This window comes from Erigeron canadensis, chromosome 3 (assembly GCF_010389155.1).
Source record: "Erigeron canadensis isolate Cc75 chromosome 3, C_canadensis_v1, whole genome shotgun sequence".
In the NCBI taxonomy this organism is placed as follows: domain Eukaryota; kingdom Viridiplantae; phylum Streptophyta; class Magnoliopsida; order Asterales; family Asteraceae; genus Erigeron; species Erigeron canadensis.
The window spans coordinates 29,274,832-29,296,725 of NC_057763.1; the positions used below are offsets into that span (position 1 = coordinate 29,274,832).

A 21,894-nucleotide genomic window follows, 5' to 3' on the forward strand; every position below is an offset into this window, starting at 1 on the left:
CCCCATCTTATTCACCCTACAAAAATGGCCACACTTCTCTTTCTTCCACCATCACCACAAATTATCTTCATTTTCCGGCAACATGTCATCTTTTTCAGTCAAAATTTTCACACCCAATTCATATCTCAACAAGCCCATATCCAATATCACCTCTACAAGACTATATGCAACACCATCATCACAAACAGCTTCCCCTGCACCAGCTGGTGCAACTCACTCAGTTGATGATCAGCTGGTTGATAGACTAGAGCCAAGAGTTGAAAAAAAAGATGGTTTTTATGTACTTAAAGAGAAGTTTAGACAAGGTATTAATCCACAAGAAAAAGTTAAGATTGCTAGTGAACCAATGAAGTTGTTTATGGAAAATGGTATTGAAGATCTTGCTAAATTATCATTTGAAGATATTGATAAGTCTAAAGATACTAAAGATGATGTTGATGTTAGACTTAAATGGCTTGGTTTGTTTCATAGAAGGAAGCATCAATGTAAGTTTTTTCCATTTCATTTTCATCATCTTTTGATGTGCTTTTTATAATTTATACATACTTTTTTTTAACATCTTCACTTAGCTTAGTTGCTTTTTATAGCACCATAAAAAGATCATAACTATATGTTTGCAAATTTGAATCTTTAGATCAAACTAGAAAATACTCATTAATCCATATTAAAAGTTACTACCTTATAACAAGATTTCAACTTTTGTTAGTCATTTCATACCATCATAAAGTCATGTTCCAGTCAATAGTATCATAAAGATCAGAACTTTTGATTCAAAACCTATTGGGAATTGACTATTTTTGAATTTTTAGATCAAACAAGAACATTCCCATTAATCTTTATAACTGTTTGTAGCTATTAGTATATCTTCAAGATCCCAACTTTGTTTAGTCACTTCATAAGTTCATAGCATCACAAAGATCATAGAATTTGGTTATTCTTGAATCTATAGCCCAAACAGGGACATTCCCATTAATCTTTGATTACTGTTTGAACTTTTTAACAAATTTTCAAGATTCCTGACTTGGGTAGTCACTTTATAAAACCATAAAGTTTATAACTTTGTATTCGAAAAGAATTTGAAATCGGGTTATACTTGAATTATTAGCTCAAACAAAAACACATCCATTAACCTTAAATACTGCCTAAACCTTTTAAACTATTCCCAAGATTCAGATTTTCATCAGTCACTTTGTGGCATCATAAAGATCATATCTTTTGATTCAAGAACTGTTTTTCTGGAATATTTTGATCAGGTAAGGAAATACCCATTAATATTTGATTCAAATTTGATAACTTCAAGCTCTAATCTTGCTTTATTAATGGTATATGTAGATGGTCGGTTTATGATGAGGTTGAAGCTCCCAAACGGCGTAACAACAAGTGCCCAAACTCGATACTTAGCTAGTGTAATTAAGCAGTATGGTGAGCAGGGTTGTGCTGATGTTACCACACGCCAAAACTGGCAAATTCGCGGTGTTACACTACCTGATGTACCTGCAATTTTAAAGGGTCTTGATGAAGTTGGTTTAACAAGCCTACAAAGTGGTATGGACAATGTTAGGAACCCTGTTGGGAACCCACTTGCAGGGATTGACCCGTATGAGATCGTGGACACGAGGCCTTATACCAACTTATTATCACAATACATCACTGCAAATTCGAAAGGGAATCCAGAGTTTACTAACTTGTAAGATTCTTGGACCTTGTAGTGCTATCTTTACTTTCTGGTTTTAAAAAAAGAATCACATTTTGACTTTTGAATGGTTTTTTGTAGGCCTAGGAAATGGAATGTGTGTGTGATTGGTTCACATGATCTTTATGAACACCCTCACATCAACGATTTAGCTTACATGCCAGCTACGAAAAATGGCAGATTCGGGTTTAATTTGTTGGTTGGGGGTTTCTTTAGCCCGAAGAGATGTGCTGAGGCTATCCCTCTTGATGCATGGGTCCCAGCTGAAGATGTTATCCCAGTTTGTGGGGCGATTCTTGAGGCTTATCGTGATCTTGGTACCAGAGGGAATAGGCAAAAGACGAGAATGATGTGGTTGATTGATGAACTGGTACGTGATCTTACTTAATGTGTTAATTGATCTCTACATGTTTTCATTGTTGAAATGGCTTTTTTGAAACTAAATTGGGTTACTTTCGGGTGCAGGGTGTAGAAGGGTTCCGCTCAGAAGTGGTAAAGAGAATGCCCGAACAAGCATTGGAGAGAGCATCCTCTGAAGATTTAATTGACCCAAAATGGGAAAGAAGGGATTACTTTGGTGTGAACCCACAGAAACAAGAGGGCCTCAACTTTGTGGGCCTTCACATCCCTGTTGGTCGGGTTCAAGCCGATGACATGGATGAGTTGGCACGGATAGCCGACGAGTATGGCTCAGGGGAGCTTCGTCTAACGGTGGAACAAAACATCATACTACCAAATGTACCAAACTCAAAAGTCAAAGCTTTGCTTGACGAACCTCTTCTAAAAGAAAAGTTTTTACCCGAGCCACCTATCTTGATGAAAGGGTTAGTGGCTTGCACGGGTAACCAGTTTTGCGGTCAGGCTATTATTGAGACCAAAGCTCGTGCTTTGAAGGTTACAGAAGAAGTGGGAAGACTTGTTTCCGTGACCCGTCCAGTGAGGATGCACTGGACAGGCTGCCCAAACACATGCGGGCAGGTTCAAGTTGCGGATATAGGGTTTATGGGTTGCATGACTAGAGACGAAAACGGAAAGGTTGTTGAAGGAGCTGATGTTTACTTAGGAGGTAGAATTGGAAGTGACTCACATTTGGGTGATATCTATAAAAAGGCTGTCCCTTGTAAGGACTTGGTGTCTTTAGTAGTGGATATTATGGTTGAGAAATTTGGTGCTGTCCCAAGAGAAAGAGAAGAGGGTGAAGAATGAAGAAAATATTAGTGTACGGGTAACAAATGTACATCCAAATGAAATGGAGGGCTAAAAGTAAAAGTTGTTATGTTGCAGAGAGGTTCTGTAAGTTTAATGTTGTGCAAACTTCCACACATATCTCTAATTTTTTGCTAATTAAGTAGCTGTGTAATAATAATATGTAAAAGTTGGGATTCAAGTGCTATAATATATTCCTTCTCATTAATAAAAGTGTTTTAAATTCTTTTGAAATGTTTGGTGAGTTCTTGATCTTGAAATGACTTGCAGGTTCTGACTTTGTGAGATACATGATTCGTGTTCTGTTAAAGACATAAGATGGTCATTTCCAGATTAGATCATCTTAAATCTAGTAGTCATACAAATTAGATTTAATGACGACTACCTTTTAAGCCATTTAGTCAGATGATCTACGTATAAGGCGTAGCAGGAAAAGTATAAGTACTAGAAAGTTTTGACTACACATCAAGACCAAGTAGACCAACACTACAATGCACATTCTTATGTTTGAAGGAGTAGCGCAAAAGTTGTATGCATATATGTGTAGCAGGTCATGCGCAGTATCGGTTTCATATTATTGTTACTTGTAACTATACTTGGATTCAAGTAACATTTGTTTTGGATTATTCTTCTTGACAACTTTCTATGCATTTTAGTTGCACCTTCTATCACCATGTACACTAATTTTACACATTTATAGAAGCACAGAACATCAAAATGACAGCGGATATCAAAGTGGCAGACAATCTAGGGTGTAACAACTTTCAAATGTAATTAGTATCTGACTGAGAAATTGAGAAATGATGCCCTTACAAACAAATGTGGTCACTAATCTAATTAACTTAATATTTCATTTACAAATATGTCACATTTGTTTGTTAATTCTCTGTAAGTGTGACCTTTCTCTTTCAGGTTTTTTAAAATTTAACTTTGCTATCTTTACCAAAAAAAAATAAAGGTTGCTGACTTATTCCAACAATCTAAATCAAGAGGCCCATATTCCAAACTTTACAAGATTGGCCCTGAAACATCTATGACTCAAAATCTGCCACTAGTTGCAGTAGGTAGAACTTAATATAATATAAAGGGTTGACCCAGGGATCATTTCTTTATGCACTCAACTAATCTGCATTTTTACTCTACTGCCGTTATATTTTGCTCTAATCATGGCTGAGATTGTTCTTTCTGCATTCCTCACAGTGCTCTTTGAGAAACTAACTTCTGTTGCTTTTGTAAAACTTGCCAGTGATAAGGGAATCAATTCTGACATAAAGAAATGGCAGCGATCGTTATTTCAGATCAGAGATGTGCTCACTGATGCTTCTCAGAAGGAGATCACCGATGTTTCCGTTAAACGATGGCTGAACGGTCTCCAACATCTGGCCTATGACATAGATGACATACTTGACGATTTGGCAACCGAGGCTATGCATCACGACTTGTCTGGACACATCACCAGCAAGGTAAGAAAGCTCATCCCAACTTGTTGCACAAGTTTCTCAATAGGTAATAGGATGCAAGATAACCTAAACAATATTACTTCTAAATTACAAGACCTGTTAGATGAAAAAACTACTCTTGGGTTAATTGTGAAAGATGGAAGGTCAAAAAGTATAACTAGAAGATTACATACGTCTCTAGTTCACACATCCAGCATTGTTGGACGTGAAGCGGACAAGAAGGCATTGCTTGACAAGCTATTGCGGGATGAAACATGTAATGAAAACTTTAGCATTGTGCCCATAGTTGGTATGGGTGGGATAGGTAAAACAACTCTAGCTAGACTTTTGTATGACGAAAAGCAAGTGAAGGATCACTTCCAACTCAAGGCATGGGTTTGTGTTTCAGATGTGTTTGATAGCTTTGATATAAGCAAAGTTATCTTTCAATCTGTGACAGGGGAAAACAAGGAATTTGCAGATCTAAATCTGCTTCAAGCAGCTCTTAGAGATCAACTTATGGGGAAACAATTTTTACTTGTTTTAGATGACGTATGGAGCGAGAGCTTTGAGGATTGGGAATCCTTAGTTGGCCCATTTCTATCAACAGCTCCTGGAAGTAAGATTATCATGACAACTCGAAAGCATCAAATGCTAAAGAAACTTGGTTACAATAATCCACACTATATGCAAAGTCTTTCACATGATGATTCCATGATTCTATTTGCCCAACATGCATTAGGTGAAAATAACTTTGATTCACATCCAATGCTTAAGCCACATGGTGAAGGTATTGTGAAAAAATGTGATGGCTTACCTTTAGCTTTACGAGCACTAGGAAGGTCATTGAGGACAAAAACAAATGACCAAGAGTGGAAGGAACTATTGTATAGTGAGATATGGATGTTACAAGAGGAAGATGGAATCGTTCCGGCTCTTAGACTAAGCTACCATGATCTACCTGCACACTTGAAGCAGTTATTTGCATACTTGGCCTTGTTTCCCAAAGGCTACGTGTTTGACAGGGAGGACTTGATTTTATTGTGGATGGCTGAGGGGTTTTTGCATCAAACAATACAATGGAAGCTCTCCGAACGATTAGGTCATGAATACTTTGAAGAGTTGTTAGCAAGGTCCTTCTTTCAACGTGTGCCAAATGAAGAATCACTATTTGTGATGCATGACCTTATGAATGATTTGGCCACATTTGTTGCAGATGATTTTTTTGCAAGTTTGGAGAAGAGGGTGAAGAATGAAGCTTTAGAAAAGTACCGCCATATGTCATTTATTCGTGAAGAATATGTAGTTTATGAGAAGTTGAAGGCATTCCAAAGAGCTAAAGGTCTAAGAACATTCTTAGCGGTGTATGCAGGGGTGGAAGAAAGTTGGCAACGTTTCTATTTATCTGGTAAGATTTTGGCTGACTTACTTCCTGAGTTACCATTGTTAAGGGTCCTTAGTTTAAGTTGTTTTGAGATATGCGAGGTACCAGATTTCATTGGTAGTTTGAAGCATTTGCGGTATCTTAATTTATCTCGAACTCAAATCACACATTTACCAGAAAATGTTTGTAATTTATATAATTTACAAACATTGATCCTTTTTGGCTGCCGTAGATTGAAAAGGTTGCCCAAAAGCTTCTTAAGGCTAAAACATTTGAGACATTTTGACATTAGGGATACTCCCCTTCTGCAAAAGATGCCTATGGGCATTGGCGAGTTGAAAAGCCTGCAAACTCTATCCAAGATCATTCTTGGAGAACATAATGGCTTTGCAATCACAGAGCTCAAAGACTTCGAAAACATCCATGGAAAGTTATCCATTAAGGGGCTTGAGAAAGTGCAAAATGCAATGCAAGCACATGAGGCTAGCGTACCACAAAAGAGGCTTAGTGAATTAGAGGTGGAATGGAGTGATGTTTTCGACAGTTCTCGAAATGGAAGACTTGAGAAGGAGGTTCTTAATGTGTTGAATCCTCGTAAGGATAATTTGAAAAAGCTCAAAATCGTGGCTTATGGGGGTAAAGAGTTCCCAACCTGGGTTGCAGATCCTTCGTTTTTTTGCTTGAGTAATGTGTCATTGCGTAGGTGTAGAAAATGTACAACTCTACCACCATTTGGGCATTTGCCGTTACTTAAGGAGTTGTTTATTGAGGGCCTCGATGGGGTGAAAGTTGTGGGTTTGGAGTTACTTGGGACTAGTATTGCGTTCCCTTCACTTGAACACCTACGTTTTAAGGATATGCCCGGGTGGGAAGCATGGTCAATCAGTAGTGGGGATGTAGATGCATTGTTTCCATGCCTTCAAATGCTTCACATTGAAAATTGCCCTAATTTGGTAGACGTCTCACTTGACACACTGCCATCACTTAGGGGTCTATATATAGCCTCATGTGGTCATGGTGTCCTAAGTTTAACTCAGGCAGCTGTTTCAGTCACCCAGTTAGATATGTGGTCAATTTCAGGGCTTAATGATCGGCTGTGGCGACATATTATGGAGAACTTAACATCTCTTAGGATGTTGGATATACGGGATTGTAACAATCTCGAGAGCTGCATTTGTCCAAATAGCATTGAGATGTTGAGGATAGTACATTGTACTTCGCTTACATCTGTATCCTTCCTAACAGGGGGAGGGCAAAACCTCAAGTCTTTTGTGGTTAACGGTTGTCAGGCAATGGACTTGGGAGGAGAGAATAGTACGGGTGTTATGAGGATGCTTGAAGGCATATATATACGTGATTGGTCAAATATGAAAGTGATCACTGAATTGAGTTACTTCACTCATATCACTCGATTAGTAGTAAGAGATTGTCCACGTTTAGAATCATTTCCAGACCAGGAGTTGCCAAATCTCACCTCGTTAAAATATCTGGCAATACTAGACTGTCCAAGTATGGATGATTTGTTTCCTCGTGGCCTCTGGCCTCCCAAATTGAACTATCTTAGAATTGGGAGGTTGAAGAAGCCCATCTCAGAGTGGGGCCCTCAGAACTTTCCGACCTCACTTGCTCGGCTAGAGTTATGGGGTGGACCATTAGAAGATGTGAGTAATTGTGCTCAATTATCCCATCTTCTTCCTCCATCTCTTGCTTATCTTTTCATAAACGAATTTGAGAAATTGGAATCACTTTCAGTGGGACTCCAACACCTCACGTCTCTCCAAAATCTCTTCATTTACAAGTGCCCAGAAATGAGACATTTACCTGAAATGTTGTTGCCATCACTTTTAAGTTTGACAATCTATGCATGCCCAAATTTGAAAGAAAGGAGTAGCAGAAAAGGCTCTTACTACTGGCCCCTGATCTCCCATATTCCGTGCATAGACATAGACTAAAGAATCCTGAAGTCATATGCAGGTGCACAACTCTCTCTGCATTTGAACTCTTTCACTTTTCAATTTTTTATATTAAGTAAATGTTTTAACTTTCATTCAAAGATTTGATATTACATATTTTCTCAGTATACAACTTAGTATTCATACCATTAAATATTGAGTTTGTGTTTCAGTATTTGGTTTTTAACATGGACATGCCTATTGATCTTTTAAATTTGTAAGAAAGTCAATTATGCAAGTCAAATAAGTAATTAAAACAGTTGGATTTTGAATATTATAAATAATTACTAAACTAAGATTGACAATTAAAATTTTCATATTCTGTTATAGTCATTCAACTTAAGTTTAAAATCTTGATAATCATTTTTCGAATGTAGGTACTTTGGCTGATCGCTGCGGGTTTCCCAAACCAGGCCCCTCCCTACTTGATGCGGCGGCTATTCAAACTGGAATATGGATGATCTGGATCAACAGAAACCGGATTTGTTTCTAAGATGGGCATCGATCTCGTGGTGTATTTTTGATTATGTTAACCTTCCAGTCTTTCAATTGGGTATCTATACTAGAACTAAACATTGTAATATCATTTGGGCAGACTAATATGCTAATCCTGTATCCGGCTGCCAAAACCCAGAGTAATTTCTTAGTAGGGAAAAATCACTCATTTATATCTTACCTTTCGTTTTTTTAGATCATTTTAGTCATCTACTTTTTATTTTTTTTAAAAATAAGATGCAATCTTTTAGTATTTTACTACCGCTTTAGTCACACACTTTTTATTTTTATTATAATGTTATGTGACTTTTCGTTTTTTTGCCACTTTAATTAGCCACATTTTATTTTTTTTAGAATGCATCTACTCATTTTAGCACATAGTCTACCTTCTAATACCAGTGGTAAATTTAACATATTTTCAATCTTAACTTTAACCATTTTGACCATAGTAATACTATTTTCATTCATTGATTCTTTCACTAATCTTTACTACTGTACTTAATAAGAAATTGTATCCCCACTTTATTGAAAACTTTGAGTTTTTAACTACCTCAATCACTTTCAGTTAACTACACCACTTCACCACTTCAAAGTAGTCATCACTACAAACAGTCGTTACCGCTATCACCACTAGTTGTTGCCACCACCTCATTTGCTTAAGTTGAGTTATTGGGTACCTCTCTAGTTAAAATTAAAAAAATTATATAAACAATAACAACAAAGGTCATAAATATACAATATTTTAAAGGTCTTGATTTCTCTATTAGTTAAGTGTACCTTTGATCCGTTAAGCAAGAGCACTTCCATATGGGACTCCCGGATCACTATGGCTGACTTTTGTTTGAAACCAATCGGTCTCATAGTCAGGCAGACTTGATGAAGTTACCATTGAGGGTATTTTGATAAACTTAAGAAAAATTTAGATTGAAGGGATAAATGGATGGATTCAATAATGAGTGTTGACGTGACATTCTACCTTTTAATGATATGGCAAAAGTAGTCATTTCAAGTGATATGGTAAGTCATGTGGAAGTTAAAATGAAATAGTTGTAGGTTATCTAGTTGCATGTTGGTATCCATTAATATGTTGATACTATTTTCTAGCATTCTTCAAACTGTGAGTGATTCATGTTACAATTAATCTAAAGTTGCATCACATTTTAACAAGGGAAAAGTATCTGTGAATGTATGTTACTTGTCTCTAATTACTATTGTATGAAAAAATGAATAGACTAAAATGATAAAAGCTAAAAGGTAGGTGAGTAAAACAATAAAAAATTAAAAGGTTGCATCTCCTTAGCTATTTTAACAAAGATAAAAAGTGAATGATTAAAATGATAAAAGAATTAAAACTAAATAAGCTAAATTTTTCTTTCTAAATATCGATTGTTAGTATTTATAATAGCTGTTAAAAAAAGGAGTATTTTGAAACAAGCTGCTAAAGTTCAAATCTTGAGTCATTATATAGATTCTTCTTGTCGTTTTTTTGTTTAAGTTACTTCGTAACAGCGTCTCCAAACAATTGGTATATGAAAGTTTTGTATCTTATCTTAATCCATAAAACCCATCAATCGCACCGAACCTTTTCTTAATCGACAAGCAAGACACGTATAACACGTGTACGCTTCAGATTTACGCAAACACGCTTTCCCATCCTCACTATATAAACCCCACACACACCTCACTCCAAATTCTTCTGCCAAAAAAATATCTTCTCTCAAATTCCACAAAAAAAAAATCAAAACTCATTTCCCTTAAATAACAAAAATTAATAAATTTTAATTCTATCAATTTCCGATGGGCGGTTCACACAGTCGTGAAGGTTTAGATCTTTCCGACTCCGACTCCGACCGGAATTCACAGACGGAATCCGATTCCGAAGTTTACGAAGACGCAAAATCCGATCACCAGAAACCAATTCCGGAAGTCGACGATATCGATTCCAAACTTAAAGCGTTAAAACTGAAGTACTCGTCGTCCGTACAATCTCAAAACCCTAATTCTGTGAAACTGTATGTACATGTTAACGGTAATACTCCTGCTGCTAAATGGATTGTTGTTGAAAAACTCACTAGTTATAAATTCATTAAAAATGATGATGATGATGATGATGATGATGATGACGTCAGAGGTGATTGGATATTGAAAGTAGGAAGTAAAGTTAGGGTTAGGGTTTCAACTAAAATGCAATTGAAAATGTTTGGTGAACAAAAACGTGTCGATTTCGTGGATAAAAACGTTTGGGCGATGAGGTTTATGACTGATGAAGGGTATAGGGATTTTGTGACGAAATTTCAGAGCTGTTTGTTTGAAAATGTGTATAGAGTGGAGGATAATGATGAGAATAAGGTTAAGGTGTATGGGAAGGATTTTATAGGGTGGGCGAAACCGGAGATTGCGGACGATGAAATGTGGGAGAAGGAAGATGAGGGAGTTTGGAAAACGCCGGTTAAAGGACGGAATGATTTGATGCAGGAGTTTGAAGAAGCGGCGAGTGATGGAGGGATACAGAGTTTGGCATTAGGTGCATTGGATAATAGTTTTTTGGTTAATGAGAGTGGTGTGCAGGTTGTTAAGAATTTTAGTCATGGGATACATGGGAAAGGGGTTTATGTTAAGTTTGATAATAGTGGATTTAAGGGTGGAATTGGTGGTTCGTCGAGTGGGAGTGGGATGAGGACGCCGCAGAAGGCGTTGCTGATGAGAGGTGAGACGAATATGTTGCTTATGAGTCCTGTACAACAGGGTAAGCCTCATTCGAGTGGGGTGAATCAGTTGGATATTGAGACGGGAAAGATTGTGACTGAATGGAAGTTTGAAAAGGATGGAGCGGATATAACGATGAGGGATATAACGAATGATACGAAAGGGTCACAGTTGGATCCTTCTGAATCGACGTTTTTGGGTTTGGATGATAATAGGTTGTCTCAATGGGATATGAGAGATAGGAGAGGGATGGTTCAGACTAGTTCGCCTGTTTTGCATTGGAATAAAGGTCATCAGTTTTCAAGGGGTACGAATTTCCAGTGTTTTGCTACCACTGGTGATGGTTCGATTGTAGTTGGGTCGTTGGATGGGAAAATTAGGTTGTACTCGACGACTTCTATGAGGCAGGCTAAGACGGCTTTCCCAGGGCTTGGTTCTCCTATTACTCATGTTGATGTTACGTATGATGGAAAGTGGATATTGGGCACGACCGACACTTATCTGATTTTGATCTGTACTCTGTTCACTGATAAAGATGGGAAGACAAAAACAGGGTTTAGTGGTCGAATGGGCAGCAAAATTCCAGCCCCGAGGTTACTGAAGCTGACTCCGGTGGATTCACATACAGCTGGGAAGCAGAATGTTTTCCATGGTGGCCGATTTTCATGGGTAAGATTCCTTGTTATCATTTCGTTAATAAAGTATTTTCATTATTTTGTTGATGCTCATACTCTAATTAGCTAAATATGATATAGTGGATTGACTCATGTGACTTGATAGAACTTTAATAGTATCCCTTAGTTAATGACTTTTGTTCATAACATACTCATGTTAAATATATGATTCATTTGGCCTGAAAAGACCATGAACTGCATCTGTGTGCCTTTTAGATTAACAATGTGTATGACATTTATGATCAAGAATGTGCCTTTTAGATTAACAATGTGTATGACATTTATGATCAAGAATGTGTATGACATTTATCTTTTTTATGTTTCAGGTCACAGAAAGTGGAAAGCAGGAACGTCACCTGGTTGCAACAGTCGGCAAGTTCAGTGTTATTTGGGACTTCCAGCGGGTGAAGAACAGTGCACATGAATGCTACAGGAATCAGCAAGGGCTGAAGAGCTGTTACTGTTATAAGCTTATGACAAAGGATGAATCTATCATTGAAAGTCGGTTCATGCACGACAAATATGCAGTTAGTGACTCCCCAGAAGCACCGCTAGTGGTGGCAACTCCCGGGAAAGTGACATCATTTAGCATGTCTGATGGGAAAGGCAAACGAAGATAGTTAGTCTTTCTATTTTCTACTTGTGAGTGTCGTCTTCATAGGTGTCTATAATAAATTGACAGATGTAAAGTGGTATGTTTTGTTTTCATTGTTTTGTTTTATAGTTTTGAATATTGACTTCCCATAGAACGAATGATTGAAGTAGGTGTTTGTGCAGTTGCAGAAAGTATTTTAGTGTGGTTTTCTGCTTCATAAATCGACTTGTTTTCTTATAGCTTGTGTTTAGATGACGTAGTACTTGATATTCAGTGCTAAACCCATATTTGATCCAGTATAAAGCATTACCTAGTGGACAGATTGTGTTGTATGACTCTCAAAAAGCGAGATGTTTGGTTGGTCCATTTAGGGGGATGTTTCGAACGAACCTTGTTGATTAGCTTAGGAACATGGTCAGCTTGGTTTTGGCTGCAAAATGCGGGCCAAACCATGAAACCAACCAGCCAAATCTCTGGATTAGCTGGACATTGAGCAATCAAAATCGGTTTTCCTTATATTTTGATTGTGTTTTTCTTTTTTCTTTTCAATTTTTCATAGCTAATCTCCTTTAAATCATTCATGTTTGAGTTTTATTTATCTTTATTCTATTGAATTGATTTGATTTGATTTATACAAGGGAATGAGGGGACTGTCTGGTTACAATGAAATGTTAACATATATACGTGTACAGTTGACCAATGAGAAAGTCAACTTATCTATTTTAATGGATGTGGAATTTTAATGGTGAACCACCCCCCAGACATATTCCTTCCAAATTATCCCTCTCTCAGCCCCAATGGACACCAAGAAAGAAAGAAATCAGACAAAAATTCAATCTAATGCCTCCCTATATTCCTCACCATGTTCTTCCCCATCTTCCTTTTATGGCTTCTTAGCATTCCCTTCTCCCTAATCATGGGCCAACCACCGTCGCCTCCCCCAAATCTTCAAGGTTACTTCATCAATTGCGGTTCCAAAACCAACCTTGAACAAGATGGATTAACATACTTGAAGGATGAAGGCTACGCCCATTCTGGAAACATAACAACCTTAGAACAAACCGATATTCTACCCATACTCACGACCCTTCGTTATTTTCCCTACGGTCCTGGCAAACATTGCTACGAGTTTCCGGTGATCACAGGCAGCAAGTTCCTTATCAGGACCACCTACTTTTATGGTGGATTCGATGGCAGCAATGAACCACCCATTTTTGATCAGATTATTGATGGTACAACATGGGGCACTGTGAATACGTCGGAGGATTACAAAAATGGCCTCAGCTCGTATTATGAGATCATTGTAACTGCACAATCTAATACGCTCAGCATATGTTTGGCCTGCAATGAACACACCAAGTCAAAATCGAGCCCTTTTATTTCTTCGTTAGAAGTGATGAATGTTGATCCATCTCTATATAATTCAACCGATTTTAGCAAATATGGCTTGATTACAATTGCTCGGACTAACTTTGCCTCCAAGGGTGATATTGTACGGTATAAAACAGATTTCTCAAACCTATGCTTTTTTACATTTTGCCTAAATAGAGGTCTGATCATATAGGAAGCTAAATATTGTCGAAAAGCGTGAGAACTTTTCCATCAGCCTTACAAAACTTGTGCATTTCTAACGCTTCTCATGAATATTTAGTTTCTGACAGGATCCGGGTTAATTTATGATGAGAGAATTAATACATGAACATATGAACTAGTTTTCCAGATGATCCATTCAATCGATACTGGCAACCATTTATTGACATAAACCCTACAGTACAAGCTCATGTAAATGTGACATCGTCAGAATTTTGGAACAGGCCACCAACGAAGGTATTCCTCTCGGGATCAACCACAAGCAGAGGTAAGAATCTCACGATAGAATGGCCACCCTTTTCTCTGCCTGGCAGTCGGTATTATGTTGCATTGTACTTCCAAGACAATAGAAGCACAAGTCCTTATAGCTGGAGAGTGTTCACTGTGTTCATCGGTGATGACACTTTCTATCAGGATCTCAATGTGAGTACAAAAGGTGCGACAGTTTATGGCACAGAATGGCCTCTCTCTGGTGACATAAAGATCACTCTGACTCCGAGGATTGACATGCCGGTTGGTCCTACTATCAATGCAGGAGAGATATATCAAATTTTGCCTCTTGCTGCAACAACTCTTAGCAAAGACGGTACCATGGTGATTTTAAGCTCTCTTGTATTTGATAAACAAATTTTGGAAAGTTAGCTTGATTCTTTAGAAAGAAAAAAGAAATGATCAATTTAGTATTTTGAAATATATATAATATATATATGGTTCATAAGTTTTATTTCTTTGTAGCAATGATATTGCAAAGATTGAAGAAAAGCTTGAAAAATCCACCAGATGATTGGAATGGAGATCCATGCTTGCCTAAAGGACATCCTTGGACTGGAATAAGCTGTTTTGAAGGAGATCAAGTTCGAGTTATCAGTTTGTAAGTGATAAGACAAACCATACGTTGTTTAAATCATGTATAATAGTACACATTTTGACGAAGTATGCTTTTTGGGTATATTATCTCTAATGGGTAAATCGGGTAAAACTTTAGATCTTAGAGGTTAACTGACAGGTAAAAGGGTTATTCAGTTGGGCACATGGTTGACAGTCGCACAAAGTTTTCTTAAATGCTAACACAATTTGAAGCGCTTTATTAGAAACGAATGTTAACAAGAATGGGATCAGATCAGTGTCATCATTTCCCTAATTACATGATTCTGCAGCAACAAGGAAAGGATTATGGCCGACTCATCTCCAGCAAAGAAACATCAAATGGACAGACAAATGAATTTAATTGTTTCCATACTTAGCTTTCTAATTCATGTATAAATTGCATCCCAATTGTAATGGAAAAATATCATACAATACAAACATTTCTTTCCTCATATCGTTTACATGGTATCAGAGCCCATGGTTCTGGTCTCATCACTTACCAGCTAAAATCACGATAATCATCCATCAAAACCCTAACCACCATGGCAGATGACGCCGGCGGTTCTGGGTTAGATCTTGCAACCCAAATAGCAAACCTACTCCGACAAAATATCAATCAACAACCCACAAATCCAAAACTTTCTGATAATCTCCAAATCAATATCAAATTAAACAGCCAAAACTACGCTATATGGACTCGAATGATTCGAGTCGCAATAGGCGGAAAATCAAAAACCTTGCTTAAACATTTAACAGAAAAACCAACCGATAAATTAACATCAGAACAAAGAGAAGTATGGGAACAAGAAGACCTGATCGTCTTTTCGTGGCTAATCCAAAATATCGAGCCCAATATAGCCGGCAACCTAACCGAGTATCCCACAGCCAAGGCATTGTGGGATGCATTGGTGGTTACTTACAGCAGCGGCAAGGACAGACTTCAAGCATTCAACCTTCATGTCAAAGCCAATGAACTCAAACAAGGGGATAAAACCCTTGAAGAGTTTTGAATTTCACTCCAAGGTGTATGGGGAGAAATCGATCGTATAGATCCAAATCCCATGAAAAATGAGGAAGATATCCAAATATATACCCAAATAAGATCTGAACAAAAACTATTTCAGTTCTTGAACGGAATAGATCAAAAGTTTGAACCGACCAAGAGAGAAATCCTCCGGGTCGATCCATTACCCTCTGCCGAAGAAGCATACGGCATGGTTCGAAAGGAGGCCGCTCACCAAGTGATCTTAGGAGCAACCAACAACAATAATCAAGGCATAGGAACCGGGTTGCTTGTTGAAGAAACCGGCGGCGTAGGGATGGCTACCAAAGGTTTTCGCTGATTTGATGGCAAAAAGAAACCGGCAACCAAGGATGACAAAAGCCATCTCACATGTGAAGAGTGTGGTATGAACTGACATACCAAAGATCAATGCTTTGAACTCATCGGGTATCCCGATTGGTGGACGGATAACTATAAAACGGCAAGTAAAAGGAATCCGACCAAGAAAAATCCGACCACCACCAGCAGTTCTACCCAACAAAAGAATAATAAATCAAGTGGCTTTGGAGGAGTAGCGGTGGCGGCGGCCGGAAAAGAAGAAGAGGAGGAGTGTTTTTCGGTTGAAGGTACAGGGGAAGGAAGGAGATATTCTCCAAAATCCCCAAATGTGTGTGTGTCCCGATTCACTTTCCAAAAAAGGGAGAGTTATCCTTTTTATAAAAACTGGGTTTATCCTTTTTATAAAAACCGACCACATACAACCAAATACCCTAAACCTAATTACTCCTTTTTTGGCAGATTTTTTAATGGCCCACGTATGTTAGGCCCAAATCAGTTGCCCCCTTATAATGGCCCACCAAACCTAAATGGATCTGCATTCATGGCCCAAACCCATTTTAAAAACCCAAATGGGCCTTGGATATTTGACTGTGGTGCAACTGATACAATGACGTATGAATTGTCAGATTTTTCAGAAATATCCAAACCCACTAAAACCCACATCGAAGCTGCAAATAAAGGAAAAATGGATGTAAAAACCGGAGGCACAATTAAAATTTCTCCAACCATCAAACTCCCTAATTGTCTTCATGTCCCTTCATTATCACACAAACTGTTGTCCATTAGCCATGTAACAAAAGAACTCAATTGTTCTGTTTTAATGCATTCGACCTTTTGTCTCTTACAGGATATCAGGACGGGACGGATCATTGGGCGTGGCACTGAAAGAAATGTATTATATTATGTTGATGAAGTGAATCAAAATGGTACTGTGATGCTAGCTCATGGAACTACTGAAAGAGAAGCATGGTTATGGCACAGAAGACTTGGACATCCGTCAGTTAGTTATTTACATACTTTGTTTCCCGATTTGTTTCCATTAAATAAACCAAGCACTTGTGAAACGTGCATTTTAGCCAAAAGCCATAGACAACCATTTAAACCCAAAAATACAAGGGTCAAAAATCCTTTTTCTTTGGTTCACTCTGATGTGAGGGGTCCTGCCCCTGTAATCGGGGGTCAAAACTTTCGGTATTATATAATATTTGTTGATGATTATACCCGCATGACTTGGATTTATTTTCTAAAAAGTAAGGATGAAGTTTATGATAGATTCATCAATTTTTATGCCATGATTCAGAATCAATTTCAAAAATCTATCCAAATTTTTCGATCCGATAATGGAGGAGAATATGTGAATTCACAGATGAAAACTTTCTTTCAATCCAAAGGAATAGTACATCAAACTACTTGCCCTCATACCCCAGAACAAAATGGTGTTGCTAAACGAAAAAACCGGTTCCTTTTAGAAATAACAAGAGCACTCATAATTGAGTCTCATACACCCAGATCTTTTTGGCCAGAAGCTGTAGCCACTGCCACTTATCTAATCAACTGTCTTCCAACCAAAATCTTAAAAATGAAAACACCATTAGATACCCTGTCTGAACGTACCACAATTCCGCAACCTCTCTCTCTCGAACCCAAAGTTTTTGGATGTACTGTTTTTGTTCACATTCCCAAGTCATACAGGGATAAACTTGATCCTTGTGCTGAAAAATGTGTCTTTGTGGGATATGGGGTGAATCAAAAAGGATACAGATGTTACAATCCACAAACACATCGCATGTTCACCACAATGAATTGTAATTTTTTGGAAACAAAGTTCTACTACTCACCCCAACACAGTGGTCAGGAGGGGAAACAAAGTGACCCACTAAGTTGGCTGAGTGATGGTACTACCATAAGTACTGAGCTCCAAAATCACAGTACTACATCTCTTGAGAATCCAGATATCGATGCCACCCCAGAAAGTCCTGCTCCTACTATGATATTTGAGGTAAATAGCTCTTCTCAATCTAGCCCTACTAACTCTTCCCAATCACAGAACTCAGTTGATGAAAATTCTCAATTATCTAACTCTTCCCAATCTGAGAACTCAGTTGATGAAAATTCTCAGTTTGAGAACTTGGATATCCAAGTTTTTCCTTCTGATAATGTGCAGGAAAATGAAGGAGTGCCAAAATATGTTCTTCCAGCAAGGGCAAACAGGGGAGTTCCAGCAAAACGATATTCACCAGAAAAAACCACGAAGGGAACCAAGTACCCAATGGCGAACATAGCAGAAGGAAATCTGTCTGATAATGCGAAAGCATTCACCGCGAGCCTCTATGCAGAAGAAATTCCCTCAAGCGTTGAACAAGCTTTAAAATCGGAGAAGTGGAGGAATGCTATGGCTGAAGAGATGAAATCATTATAGAAGAATGAGACATGGGATCAGTGTGCTCTGCCAAAAGGAAAATCAACAGTAGGTTGTCGGTGGATCTTCACAGTGAAATACAAACTAGATGGAGCAATTGAACGATATAAAGCTCGGTTAGTTGCAAAAGGATACACTCAAACATATGGGATCGATTATTCAGAAACCTTCTCTCCAGTTGCAAAAATGGACACTATAAGAGTACTTCTTTCAATTGCAGCTAATCAAGGATGGCCTCTTCATCAGTTTGATGTTAAAAATGCTTTCCTGCATGGAGAACTAAAAGAAGAAGTATACATGGACGCTCCACCTGGTTTCTCAGCACAGTTTAAGCCTGGAGAAGCATGTCGATTGAAAAAATCGATGTATGGACTTAAACAGTCTCCCAGAGCTTGGTTTGGTAGATTTACTCTTGCAATGAAGAAGAATGGATATAAACAGAGTAACTCAGATCACACATTGTTCCTTAAAACTAGAGGCACTTGTGTAACTTGTTTGATCATCTATGTTGATGATATGGTTATTACTGGAAATGATGAAGAATAAATGAAAAGGTTAAAAGAAGAGTTGTTCACAGAATTTGAAATGAAAGATCTGGGAAATCTCAAATATTTCCTTGGAATTGAAGTGCTTAGATCAGCAAAGGGAATATTTATATGTCAGAGAAAGTACATATTAGACCTCTTATCAGAAGTAGGGATGATTGATTCCAAACCAGCCGATACACCAATGATCATGAACCAGAAGCTGTTTATCGAAGAAGAAGCTGAGCTGGCAGATAAAAATAGGTATCAGCGATTGGTAGGAAAACTAATATATCTGTCACACACTCGTCCAAATATTGCATATGCCGTTGGAGTAGTAAGTCAATTTATGCACCTACCACAAGTTTCTCACACGAATGCAGTCTTAAGGATCATTAGGTATCTCAAAGGAACCAGTGGCCATGGAGTTCTGTACAGTTCAAATGGACACCTGAATATTCAGATATATACAGATGCTGACTGGGCTGGAGATAAAGGGAACAGACGATCAACATCCGGTTATTTTTCATTAGTAGGAGGTAATCTTGTCACCTGGAGAAGTAAGAAGCAAAAAGTTGTATCATTGTCAAGTGCTGAAGCTGAATTCAGAGGCATAGCAAAAGGAATAGCAAAAGCGCTATGGATAAAAAGACTTATCACTGAGATAGGATTTCCCCCAAGGAAAAGTACTCAGATCATGTGTGACAATGAGGCTGCCATCCAGATCTCAGAAAATCCGGTTCAACATGACAGGACAAAACATGTAGAGGTTGATAGACATTTCATCAAGGAGAAGCTAGAAGCAGGAATTATTGAGCTACCGTTTGTCAGATCCTCAGATCAGCTGGCTGATGTCCTAACAAAAGCAGTGGGAACAAATGTGTTCTACAACTGTCTCAGCAAGTTGAATTTTGGGAATCCCACAATTCAACTTGAGGGGGAGTGTTAACAAGAATGGGATCAGATCAGTGTCATCATTTCCCTAATTACATGATTCTGCAGCAACAAGGAAAGGATTATGGCCGACTCATTTCCAGCAAAGGGACAGACAAATGAATTTAATTGTTTCCATACTTAGCTTTCTAATTCATGTATAAATTGCATCCCAATTGTAATGGAAAAATATCATACAATACAAACATTTCTTTCCTCATATCGTTTACAACGAACATATCACAAGTTTGACAGTTAGTTCATGGTTGTTATGATCCTGTTTAATGTCTACTTAACTTGTATACAAATTATAAATATCCTCAAAAAAAAAACTTAAAATCTAGCCATTTAGGACAGTGTTTGCCTTTATCATTGGTGTTAAGAGTTTGATTTTTGTTTTTAGGAACCTAACCGGGCTCTCACTAGCAGGAACGTTACCTCAAGATATTGCAGGATTGACTGCTCTAAAGGAACTGTATGTAGCCTCTTTGATTCAATAACTCAAATCATTTCTAACAATTAAACAGACCAACAAGTACTACATAATTTAACAAAATGTACATATGCAGTAGGCTAAGCATGAACAAGCTTTCCGGTCCTGTCCCAGATTTGAGTCCATTGAAGTCTCTAGAAATTTTGTAAGTTTCATGTCTTTATTCTGTGTTTTAGCTTGCATTTGTTTTTACTTTATATATTTTGAATGCTCACAATTTTTTTCCCTCTAAATTTGTGGAAAGGCATCTAAACGATAACGAATTTGGGGGCCAATTTCCAATTTATATAGGCACACTGCCAAACATTCATGAAATGTAAGTTACATTTCTACTTCGGGATGTTTTAAAGTCTAAACACGAGTTTTGTTGATTGATTTATAGTATTTCTCAAAACAGATTTGTAAATAATAACAACTTTAGCGGAGGGCCTCCCCAAAGCCTGCCTAATGTTAGACAAGGCGTGATTGTACGGTAAGAAAATTGCATTTTCTGTAAGAACATGGTTTTTGAATATGACGATGTATGTTTTATTGATTCATAATGTTCAGACTTTAAATCACAGATTTTTTGGCAAACTTGCCAAGGAGATACAATTTGGAAGATGGAGATGATTGCCATCTCAAGAGATAGATACACGAGCATATATTTACTTGAACGAATTAAGATCCTCTCATGTTCAAAAGAACATGATAGAAAACGTTGGAATTCATGTAAGGGTCGGAAAATACCTTTCATTGCGATTTGCGAGTCCCTATTTTTATTTGGTTATGTAGTTTGTTATGTACCTATGAATGTATATTGTAGAGACTATAGACTGATATGCAATTAGCTAATACGAGTAGTATGACTTATTGACCTAGCTTGTAAGTAATATTTTTTCTCTTTGTAAATAAGCCTGCGCGCCTACCTATAGCTAATAACTCATTATTAGTTGGTTAATGAAAGTTTTATCATTTTTCAAATTCTCTTGAATTCCTTTCGATTTTTTACAATTTTCACATTTTAACTTACATCTCGACAGTCGATGCAATCCTCCTATGTTCTTAGTTCTGCCAGTATAATCTAATGACAAAACTAATTATAATCGACTAACATGATACCCGTGCAATACGGCGGTGGTCATGGTTGCGACAGTGTAGTGGTGGAGGCGACTGTTAGTGGTGGAGGCGGCGTCGAGTGGTATAGATAATTAATATAAAAGTAATTGATTTGAAAGGTTAATGGTAATACTTTAAAAGATTTAGGATTAATATTGTAATTTAGGGGTAAGGGCATTTTAGACATTTATCTATGTAACTTTGGGGTTTATTTTTTATTTTTTAATAGATACGAGTAGTATAGATAGACAGCATGTAAGAGCCACAATGAAGTACATGTAGTACTCTCCCGTTTTATTTTAATTGTCCTATTTTGACTGGTTAAGTTTTTTTCTTTCGATTTTGACGGTAAATATCTTTATTTATGTTATATATTAGTTGATAAAAATTATATCAATGAAAAGTAAATTTAAAACCCAATCAATTCGTATATGTTAGATCAAGTGTTATATAAAATAAACCAAAATATTAACGGTCAAAGTCA

At 37.5% G+C, this 21,894-nt stretch overlaps 4 protein-coding genes across 4 annotated transcripts; all 4 read left to right on the forward strand.

Moving 5' to 3' along the window:
• The first annotated feature begins 27 nt into the window (after positions 1-27).
• Positions 28-3,133, forward strand: LOC122590932 (ferredoxin--nitrite reductase, chloroplastic). The gene is made up of 4 exons (XM_043763108.1): positions 28-485; positions 1,333-1,687; positions 1,775-2,063; positions 2,159-3,133. The coding sequence occupies exons 1-4, from the start codon at positions 83-85 to the stop codon at positions 2,897-2,899; spliced, it is 1,788 nt and encodes a 595-aa protein (XP_043619043.1). The 5' UTR covers positions 28-82; the 3' UTR covers positions 2,900-3,133.
• Positions 3,134-4,050: 917 nt separating this feature from the next.
• LOC122594636 (putative disease resistance protein At3g14460) lies at positions 4,051-8,369 on the forward strand. The gene is made up of 2 exons (XM_043767067.1): positions 4,051-7,696; positions 8,052-8,369. Exon 1 carries the CDS (start codon positions 4,066-4,068, stop codon positions 7,672-7,674), a length of 3,609 nt encoding a protein of 1,202 aa, XP_043623002.1. The 5' UTR covers positions 4,051-4,065; the 3' UTR covers positions 7,675-7,696; positions 8,052-8,369.
• A 1,508-nt stretch (positions 8,370-9,877) lies between these two features.
• Positions 9,878-12,365, forward strand: LOC122593349 (protein CYPRO4-like). Its single transcript, XM_043765742.1, has 2 exons — positions 9,878-11,544; positions 11,876-12,365. The coding sequence occupies exons 1-2, from the start codon at positions 9,967-9,969 to the stop codon at positions 12,167-12,169; spliced, it is 1,872 nt and encodes a 623-aa protein (XP_043621677.1). The 5' UTR covers positions 9,878-9,966; the 3' UTR covers positions 12,170-12,365.
• Positions 12,366-12,954: 589 nt separating this feature from the next.
• Positions 12,955-21,172, forward strand: LOC122591862 (probable LRR receptor-like serine/threonine-protein kinase At1g51810). The gene is made up of 8 exons (XM_043764091.1): positions 12,955-13,706; positions 13,853-14,320; positions 14,470-14,605; positions 20,223-20,294; positions 20,389-20,457; positions 20,557-20,628; positions 20,710-20,784; positions 20,876-21,172. Exons 1-8 carry the CDS (start codon positions 13,007-13,009, stop codon positions 20,922-20,924), a joined length of 1,641 nt encoding a protein of 546 aa, XP_043620026.1. The 5' UTR covers positions 12,955-13,006; the 3' UTR covers positions 20,925-21,172.
• Positions 21,173-21,894: the final 722 nt, after the last annotated feature.